This window comes from Phoenix dactylifera, chromosome 2 (assembly GCF_009389715.1).
Source record: "Phoenix dactylifera cultivar Barhee BC4 chromosome 2, palm_55x_up_171113_PBpolish2nd_filt_p, whole genome shotgun sequence".
NCBI lineage: Eukaryota > Viridiplantae > Streptophyta > Magnoliopsida > Arecales > Arecaceae > Phoenix > Phoenix dactylifera.
Genome location: NC_052393.1, coordinates 15,004,775 through 15,015,599, shown reverse-complemented (window position 1 = coordinate 15,015,599; position 10,825 = coordinate 15,004,775). Strand labels below are relative to the sequence as shown.

At 35.6% G+C, this 10,825-nt stretch overlaps 1 protein-coding gene across 7 annotated transcripts in view; it reads right to left on the bottom strand.

The window, feature by feature from the left end:
- LOC103695549 overlaps nt 1-10,825 on the bottom strand; it is a 46,670-nt gene that overhangs the window by 29,525 nt on the left and 6,320 nt on the right. For all 7 annotated transcript variants that reach the window (XR_003383175.2, XR_005510348.1, XM_039123200.1 and 4 more), the window contains 10 exons: nt 10,207-10,274; nt 8,981-9,050; nt 8,218-8,299; nt 7,687-7,751; nt 6,345-7,343; nt 6,165-6,227; nt 5,990-6,036; nt 3,149-3,194; nt 2,960-3,039; nt 1,765-1,881 (listed from right to left, as the gene is read on the bottom strand). Coding sequence is in view for 5 of the 7 variants with exons in the window: in XM_039123200.1 (XP_038979128.1) it covers nt 1,765-1,881; nt 2,960-3,039; nt 3,149-3,194; nt 5,990-6,036; nt 6,165-6,227; nt 6,345-7,343; nt 7,687-7,751; nt 8,218-8,299; nt 8,981-9,050; nt 10,207-10,274 (1,637 nt within the window). In the remaining 2 variants the exon portion in view is untranslated. The remainder of the gene's footprint in view (nt 1-1,764; nt 1,882-2,959; nt 3,040-3,148; nt 3,195-5,989; nt 6,037-6,164; nt 6,228-6,344; nt 7,344-7,686; nt 7,752-8,217; nt 8,300-8,980; nt 9,051-10,206; nt 10,275-10,825) is intronic.

The window sequence follows — 10,825 nt, the reverse complement described above, 5'->3', positions numbered from 1 at the left end:
CAAATAACTAACAACTTTTTAAAAGCTTTACTTTCAAAAGCTCTGCTTCTAAAAGCTCTACTGCCAACAGCTCTCCCAAACAAGGCCTATATCGTACGGTACCAAGGGGCATGCTAGTACCCAGTAGAATATGATATGGCACAAGCAGTAGGGGATAGTGGCTGGTGCACAACAATGGTACTTCAATCCAGAATTAAGATCATTTATCTCACTTTCTAGATGTCAAACTTGACCATTTGAATCATGTTACCCTTTCAAATGCATGAAATGGTGCAATAGAATGAGACTTCGTTTGGGCCAGTGAATATTGCATGGGAAAGGAAAATCTCGATCTTTAAAATGGAACCATCTTTGGACTGATTTTGATATGGAGCAGTGAATTTGGGCTTGCCTCAATGGTCAAACCCCTTTGCTTAGTAACTAGAGGTTTTTGGTTCGAGTCCTTGTCGCTGCATCTATTTTGGGCTAGGATAATTACAATGCAGATGAGTCTTCCGCACTTTATCTCAAAAAAATAAAATAAAATCTAGATGGTTTCCTAATGCACCACAATCCAACAATTTATGGGTAAATGGCTGGCCAAGGGAGCACGTGTGAGTCATCATGGCTAAATCTCAAAGCAAAAAAAGAGTTATAATTAAAAAAAAAAAAGAAACATGACATATCAATAAGATGAAGCGCATGGAAGGCATGGCTCGCTATACCTATCATGCTGCCTAGGATGGGGCATACCATACTGTACCATTATGGTAAGACTTGGAACATGTCTATATTGAGTCTTGGTATTCGAGGTAATGTAATATATTGAGACTAGGTATGGGGTGTATCAGTTGGATATTGCTATGTAGTTTGGTATCGAGACTGCAAACTTTGATGGAAAGCGCCAACTTGGCAACATTCAATGATTATCATAGTTTAATATTATCCTGTACACATAAGCATGATGCAAAATATTAAGGTGAACTGCCTAGGATGCCAAGAAAGTCATCTTTAGAACATTGCCAAAATTCCTTCATCCTTGTTTGAGCAAAATGGATGTCATGCTCATCAAACATAAAAACACTCATCAGTTAGTTCATTACCCACCCACCACCTTTATTTGATCTTACATCTATCTGACACTCTAGGTACTATTTTTTCTTTCTTGACCATCTTGGATTTCAATCTGATAATTTTATGGTAAATTTTTGGCTATTAGTCTTCAGCATGAATCAACTTAATGAGTATACTCAGTTACAAACACTTATTTTCTCCCAAATCCTTTTCACAACCCTAATCTATATATTTTGGTATAAGATAACCGTTTCAAATCAAATTTGAATAGTTCTATGCTTTTATGTGTGTACATCTCAGATGATCCTTTAACTAGATAACCTTCAACAGTGCAACCTTTTGACAATTAAATTGAAAACCGAGTTTAGTATTTTTCCCCCCTTTTTCCTTTTTGAAATGATAGTTTAGATTATGCTACAACTTAGAAACTATTTTGGAGGATTTGGCCTTGGAATGGAACCAACGGTGAAGTAGAATCTTAAATAGAGAATCTCAAATTGATCGTACCCGACCGATTTATTTAATAACCCTATTGTATACACATATGCTTCTTCAGAAAATAGCTCCCGATTATAATGTTTCCAGCAATGTAATAATACCTAAACAATAACTAAATAGAATCTATGTTCATAGATGCATATGGTTTACTTCCAATTTTATAAGAAATAATTAGAGTGCACTCAATGTATGGGAAAACAGATTTGAACTCACCTGGCCATTTGACTAGATGAAAGTTCAAGAGCAAGCAGGGTAGCTAGTGCACCACCTAAACTGTGTCCTGTAACATACACATGCCACTTAGGCATGCTTTCCAAATCATCCCCTAAGCTGTCATGGAAAAGCATTCATTATTTATCAAAATAACTAACGGCAATAAGTGGCAATGACATAAAATACATATATACAAGGAAAACACAATGCCAATGTCGGAAAACCTCACATTATTGCACTTTTTCACATTGAATAAACCCAATATTTTCATGTTACTTAATTTATGGATTGCATTTTCATTTGTCCTTGTTATGCCAAAATCTTCTGTCTTTTCAGATTTTACACTATTATAAGTTATACTTGTAAAGGTACCAGATTTAGCTGCCCTAGTTAATTTGTAGGCATGAATACGAGACAAGGTATCCTATTTAACTAATTGGCAGACTAAAACTGATAAAAATAAGTATGTTTTCGACCTTGGATGCTTTCAAGTTGAAACAATGAAGGCTCTGAGGGTATTCAGAAAAAGAAACTCTTTTTGTCATTTTTTGCAGAGAGAGAACTGAAGGGTGTTCAGAAAGGAAAGATGGAGACAATAGAGAGAAGAGGAGCTTTTGGAGAATTTTTTCTGTCATCTTTTCTAAAATGAGGCAGAAGGGTTGCTGGGGAGACACAAGCATAAAGAAGGTGAAGCAGGGATAAAAATAAATAATATATTGAAAAAGAAAACCAAGGAGGCATGGTCTCATTACTACAATAAAAAGAGGGCATGGAGGATGTGGAGAGAACCGGAGGAAGCTACAAAGTCTTTTTCAAAATTACCTTTTATTTCTGAGGGAGGATTATCTTCTCCTCTTTGCTTTAAATTTAGTAAGACAGCTATTCCTCAGGCTCAAAAAAAAAAGAAACAAACATCTGGTTATATGATAAATTATTGTCCATTTATCAATGTTCCAAAAACTTTTTTTTCTATTAGACGCAAATTATTCCTGTAGATACAAATTAAATTGGTAAATTTTAAGTATAGTAGGTGCGCATAATTAAATATGGCAGCAAAAAGCATCCTGTGACAAAACTTGCCAAGAAAATAATATATTGGATCATTTTTATCTATACATCATTTAGTTTAGTTATAATGCCATGTTCATCTTGCCTTATGTGCAAATTTAACTGAGTTTTGTGATGCATGACTTACGAGGAACCTATTGAAACTTTAATAAGCGTGATGATTCTGTTCCTAACAGAATCATATGCATTTAGGAATCCACTATGAACCTGAAAATTTAACACAATGAACATTAATTCCAAAATATTTAGAAACATTATCGACTGCTCAATAAGAGCAATGGAAATGGAGACATATGGATAAAAGTATATGACTTACCTGGACTTCTTGTTTAAAGTCGCCCCCTAGTCTCTCCGGGTTTAGCCTACACAAATTGGATTTGATATGGAAATTCAGACAACAAATTTCAAGTCTAAAAATGTTTTGATAAATTTTACCAAATATAAAAGAGAATCACAAAAAGGATAAGAAGCAACCAGACCTCACACTGCCTGTCTCAAAGAAAGTTCTGGTCAGATGCATATGCAAAGTCTGAAATCTTAACTAAATAATTCGCATCATATTGTTGGATAGCTCTATAACATGCAACGTTTGAGTTTAAGACAGATTGGAATAAATGCCAGAAAGATTGCAAATGTACAATAATTCAACATCAAAGGCAGAAATATATAATTACAATCAAAGTATGTCATATCGTACTGAACAAAGTGATATAGAACATACGGTACCGTACCAGTTCGGTACCAATATGCGGTACCGGATGCATACTGACACTTGGTATGCCGAACCAGCCCCCGTATCGGGTGTACTGACATAGGGTGGCAATGGTACGGGGCCCAGTACCGAAATGGCGTACCTTGATTACAATAAACATGACCTTCTCATATAATATGTACAGGACAGAGGGCTAAATAATGTGACATCTTAAATTCATGATGGAACAGAAAAGAGATTGTTAGATCAAAACTAAGTTCAATGACCAATCTGAAAAGAGAACAAAACTAGTGTTATTCCTCACATGTTAGTGAACAGACTTTGCATGGTTAAAATCTCATACCATATATGTTAGTCATATGTTTATCATTTGATGTTCTGATGCTACCAAGTTGCAAGACAAACTCCATCGGTACATCATTTATGGGTCACCCAATTTTCTTATTCTGTAACCACAACTGAAGTAGATGAGCTGTAACCATGATTAGGCATATCTATCATAAATAGGCCAACAAGCTGAGGCCTGGTAGTAGCATGAGTATGACTATTATAATTGGGCTGAATGCTGATTACAAGCATATAATTCATTTCACTCAGGTGATTGCCCACATATTATGGATAATAAGCCAGTATAAAGTATGTGCAGCATCCTTTTATCCACTCTATTGCTCCCAGTGTTTCTTTTCTCTTGTCTTCAAGTATCTTTGTGCCTTCTCCTTCCATGCCTTCTCTATTCGTAAATCTTGATTTACAGTTTTTCCAGAGTGATGAAATGTAGAGAGCAATGCTGCCAGAAGAACCACTGCCTACATGCTTAGACTAACAACATTATGGACTTCTCCAAGGATGTTTAGTGACCTTAATTTGGGCTTGTAGTTTGACAGTTATAGCTCCAATGAGATTATGCAATAGTAAATTCCCCAGATCGAGGCCTTCAGCCTTAGTTTCTATTCCAGTCCAGGCCTACTCCTTAGAATTATACCAGACAAATTCTAATTATTATATTAGTTTGGATACAACTTGGGTCAATAGAGAAAAAAGCTAAAATCAAACCACAAAAAGATTTGCTCCTAGATCAAACTATTTGAAGTCAGCATTTGCTATCATCGTCCATTTCGCTCCTAATTGAACAACCAAATTGCTATCTCAATCATGTGTCCCTTCTTGGTTCACAAGCATGGTGAGATCAACTAAATTTGGTATCCGTCAACTCTCCAAAAGGCCACTGGTGGTACTGTTTCTTGCAGATGACTCCAAAAATGTAATTCCCAAAAAAAGGTTAAAAGGAGATATACAGCAAAAGGATATATCAGAATCAGAAGCTTGAGAAAAGAAATCATGGTTCATGCTTAAAGGTAAAGATTTTCCTCATTAACTTTTAGCATTTTCTAGAAGTTTAGCTGTCTACATTCGTTGTGTGGCGGTAATTGATGATTGATAGTTTCAATAATAGAACTTTAGAAGCATGGCATGTGGAAAATTCCTGAACTCTTAAACCTAGACAGATCAGGTCTTTGTGAAATGTTCAAATTTCAAAATCTTTGAACAAGGAAATACATGGTGCTCAGCCAAGCAGTCTTTTGACATGCTATTATATTTTTTGAAGTCCCTTGCATAGAACTCTTGTTCTAATTGCTCTCAGTGAATGATTCTTCATAAGTTTGTCAAATGGTGTTATGCCGATCATTTGCATGGATTTGTGAGGGTTATAACCACATATTTAAAACCATGTTCTGTAGCCCTACATGGCAAATGACATAATGTAGCCATACACCATTGATTTTATATATGCTGAAGGTAGTGTAGCCAAGATTTTTAATCCTGTGATCTCATCCATCTTTGTTGGTGGCTGATACCAAGATGGACTAAGGACTCCATTACTCTTAATTGAAATGGAAACCTGGGGAAAGAGGAAATGCACCAAGATATCCTGGGATCTAGAGCAAGCTTTTAGGATCCAAGATATTGAAAACTCAATAAATATAGTAAACCCAAGGCTAAGTAAAATCCTAAACATTAATTTAAATATTTAGTCATTAAAAATTATTTTTATATGGTAAAAGGCTAAAAGCACTGATTAGGAACTTTCAGCCAATATTTTGATATCAGCCAAATATTTTATATGGTTGGCTGATATATTGGAATATATAGGTTTATATTGGCCTAGATAATAAGGGCTAAGATATTGAGTACATCACATCAGCAGGTGGCCAACACAGATACAAATCGTTATCTCTGCCAAGACGAAAACCTTGAGCGCAACTCATAGTTTTCTACCCACAAGCCATTAATTCAATTTGTATTTGAATGTAGATCCACAAGTAACACTGGTATATGAATTCTCAAGCTTGATTTCCTCTAATAAAAATGGATTTCCATAATGGAGAAACGAATGAAGAGGAGGTGCCAGATGGCAATTTATTTCTATAGTATGAGAATTGTTACCCAGCGGGAACAAGCATTAAATCAGTTCGCAAGTCCTTCCACTTTGCCTGATCAAGGAATCAATAGAAAACCAGCACATCTACATTTCAGCTGTATATTGGTATACACAAAAAACATTCTAAGAGGAAAAAAATTGAAAATATTCAATGGTCATTAAAGTCAACAGCATGCTTACTTGTTCAGTACCTCTGAAGGCAATAACCAATCTTCTTCGCAAGGAGTCACGCCAAATGGCTACCTGCAGCTCTTATGTCACAATTTAATATATCTTTCTATTTGGAAGAATTTTTTTTTTTTTCTTGACTCATGGTTATGAGATGAAAAGAACATAATCCAATCATAAATATCAACTTGCCTGCGTATCTGTAGAAAAGTTATCAAGAAAACATATCTTTTCAAAGTCAGATTTGATAAAACTTTTACGGCCAAATGAAGTAGCAAGCATAGCCCAAGCCTCCATAGCACTTTCTGCACTGGAAAACAGTTCCCTCATTTCCTCCGCTTTCTGTGTATCTACTGGAAATCCATCTACAGCAATACCTCCTACTTTATTCATGGAATATTCTTTATCCTCTTCTTCAACCCCTGAAGATGAATTCCTTTTCTCCTGCGGAAGGGTTGCAGTAAGAACCATCATTGCCCTGAATATTGCCTCTGTTTGACTTAGAACATTCCAGGATACTTTCTTAATGTCCAAAAGTGGAGTTCCATTTGTAGTAGATGGGGGATCCCTCTTTCTGTCATTCTCATCCTCTGTTTCAGGACTTGCAAGTCCGGATTCAACATATTCTTCTTCTGCAGTTTTGCGCAATTGTAAGCTCCCCCTATGTAGCAAGTCGAATCCATCCCACATTCTGATCTCTGGAATGGAAAAACCAAGCTTCTGCCAAACAGTTTGGTTGATGATGTCAGCAAAAGCCTTCCAGAAATACTCAGCTGGTGCTGCTGTTTCAACAGCTTTTCTTCTCAACGAAGAACTAGTCACATTAGCATCATTATGAGAAACAGGTAAATTATTCTCTTTCTCAGGACTCGCATTATGTCCTGAGCTTTCCGAACTGCTTGACTGCCATACAACTTGCTTTGAATCAGCAACTGCATCTAAAGATCTTTCAGCACATTTAGATCCATCATTATCACCATCAGATGATGAAGGTTTCCAAAGATAAGCATAATTGAATGGTTTTAGCTGTCCGAACGCCAATTGTACAAACTGACTAACATTTACACTCTCAGATCCAAGGACCATTTTTATAGCAGACTCTAAACTGCTTTTTGTAAGAAAATCCGAGATAAAAGGTACTCTCCACCATTGTTTGTCTTCTTCAATTTCATCGTAGCTCCTATATTTAATCTGATGAATCAAATCAGATATCTAGGTTACAAAATACTCGAGTTTACAATAAATGAAGAGCAGACAGAAAGTAGACTTGAAACAAAATACTGTGAAAACATTTGGGTGCTATTTCTCTGGGTGATAAATTTATTCAGAATTTCTAAGAGAAATCCAATGGAATAGTCAGGCAAATGGGCACATAATAAAAAGCCATTCAATGCATAAATCTGGTAGGTGTAATAAAATATACTCCAGTTTTCTTCCTCAGATAGTGGCTTAGACGCCAAAAACGCGGCAAAAGAAATCATAGAAGGTATTTTTTTTCTTTCTAATTCTGGAAAACAGTAATAAAACAAATTACCTCTAAGTATATCTTTCCACCACCTCCAATCCCCTCCAATTCCACCACCATCTCATGCAAGTTTCCTAGAAGAACAAATCTCATCATTTCATTGATTCAAGAGCAAGTGTTTGCTATATTTATATACTAAAATCTTTTCCAAGTTATTACATGTCATCACCAAATGCATCACTACCAGAGAGAAAAGGGCAATGGCAAATCTTTCCAGCAGATAAAGATGGGATGAAACTTGTTGGTAAGGTTTCTATGACCTTCCAACTGATATATGGAGAAGCTGCTGAAGAACTTCATGAGTTTTTTAGTCTTTGTTTTTGGAATAAAAAATTTTGTGAGGACAGTATTAAACATAATTAAAGGAAATAGTTGTACAGATTCAATGAAGTGAACAATAATTTAACAGGTCCATAACTGGACAAAGTTACCCAAAAGACTATAATTATTTGTCATTCTTTGAACCACAAGAAGTACAAAAGCATAAAATTTGAGATGGGAAATTGTCATCATGAAGAATTGATAATTTAAAACACTCACCATCACATAGTGATTCTAGGTTAACTGCTGCATTTCCCATTCGTTTGTGTGGAGTGACAAGGTTTGCATCCCAAGCCACAACCTGAGGTTAACACAATAGCTCGTTGGGAGGATGTAATATATGTACAAAATTTGTATAGTAGCAAAGTAGTTGCAATAGCAGTTAGCATTGCTACATCACAATAGCACACACAACATAGATAAAGCGTAGTCATTTATTTTTATACAAATTTAACTTCCCCTCAAAACATTCACAGTGCCTCAATGAGAGTATGCCAGGAAGACAAGCCAAGTACAGTGGGACTTATGAAGAAGTCAACAATGTAATAATGGTGAACAATATTGGAACTAGTCTGTTAAAGTTTGGTCTGATAAGGACACTGTTGGTCTAAACAGCTCATCAAAATTGTCTGAAAATAGTGTGTAGGTGTGGCAAGGTACAAGAGTTAAACTTACACATATTGTGCTCCTACAAAACACAAACACAATGTGCATCATATTGTATCATGCTAATGTCAACATGTATTCACATTGAAAAACCACATACTAGCCTTCCTAACATACTGTCCAACAACAATAAACAGATTAGACATTAACGAGTAGGTCCAGTACAAGAATGTTCTATTTTCAACACTAAAGACTGTCGAAGTTATCAAAATTTAGGATCACAAAGGGAAAATATAGATGTGATCTACACTTCTGATGAAAATATCAACTTCTATAACAGATGAATATTGAAAAGATTATGTCCTTAATTTTGTACCTGTAAGGTTTTTGCTGGAGTTGTCTTGATATTTAAAGTGAAATCCTCATTCCATATTGGCTCCCTTGTCCTATGATCACCAATTCACATCAGTTCTAGTGAAGAATCATAATAAGCATAAACTGCCTTTCAGAAATGTTCTAAGTGTTTTTCCAAATTACTTCTAACATGTCACTCAAGAAAAATACAAGATAGCCTATTCCATACCACTTGAAACTTTAGTCATGATGATATCATGTTTCAGCCACTGTAAAAAAATAAAGATTATTTTATGAATTATTATTCATCTGTAGATGTATTTAAGGTTCTTAGTATGTGTAGCTATCTATAAGGATTGAGTAACATGCCTATGTCAGTCAATAATCAAACACACTTTCAATTGCCTCAATTTGGTGTTCTTTTTATTAGCATCTTCATGGATTGTCCATCCACCAGCATCAAGCAGGATCAATCCATCAATATATTACTTCATCTAACAAAAACCCACTTAGAATTGCCCAGGTTCCTCCAGTTCAACGATGGCAGCCAATAAGAAATTAAAGTTGAATATTACCAAATGTGTGACACAAAAATAAAGCAGAAGTAAATAGAGAAAGTGAAATGCTACATGGACTAACGGACGGACAGAATTTGATAGTGTACGAATCGGCAAAGGAGCATATAGAAGTTTCTCATCCTAACCTAATCCTCTGTTCCATCATTTGCAGAATGCAAAAATTGATATGATCATAAAATAGCTCTCGTTGAACACATACACTCACCTCCAATTTGGATTCTGCTACTTCAATTGGATAGCATTTAATAGACGCAAATTATATATAAGTTCTTTGCATATAATTCTGTAAGAGAGTTATAGACCCACTTATGCCCTGGATTTTACTGAATACTTCGAAGTCATACTAATGAGCTAACTTTCTTAAATAGGTCAGAGTCCATGGAAACCGCTGCCTATACTAAAAAATTTGCTACAGAAGAGAAATTATGTAAGATATTCTAGAAAAAATATGAAATGCCATCCACCAAAATACAGTATTTCAACAATAACAAATGCATGGTCTCAACATAGCTTCTGAATATGCAGATCAAGGCAACAAATTAACAATTCAGGAAAACGGACTGTGACAACATCAGCAACACTTCATCAATGAGCAGTAGAATAGCTTCAGTCCCCTTCTGACAAAATTGCATATTGAGGTCTTTATGAAGAAAGTAAAAAAGTTGCTTACCCCCATTTGACCTTGCTTTTTGTGACCTGACCATCTATCTGCAAGATAACATATGGATCACTTGTTCCCTGAAAATTGATATGGATTATTAAGAATCCCCTTAGTAATTAATGTTGAAAAAGAGAAAACCTTATGTATAATGCAAGAAGATTGTCTCTTCAATGTAAAAGTTTACATGAACATGGCATTCATCAGCTTGATTTAACTCGAGTTCTAACCATGTCATCCTACCAGGAAACAAAGTAAACTGCATCATGCAAAATCATATTTGTTGCATGCAACCTCGTTTAAACCACTTTGATATTAAAGGTTGTTTGACATAGTTTTCATCACCTTGATATAATATGAATTCTAATCACAATATCCAAGAGGAAGGCTATCAAGTAAATTGCAGCATACAAAATGCCATCTTCGTTGCAAGAAACCTCCTTCAAGTTGGTAAGGCAATTGTGCATGTCAAGGGTGTATCAGGTATCAGGTCCAATACCGAAAACTTACCAATACAGAACGACACAGCCCAGTGGCAACAAAAGATGCATTGCAGGAGTCGACAGCATCCATACCATGTGTCGGTCCAAAGAAGTACCAAGCCCCTGATATTGTACCAAAACAACACATC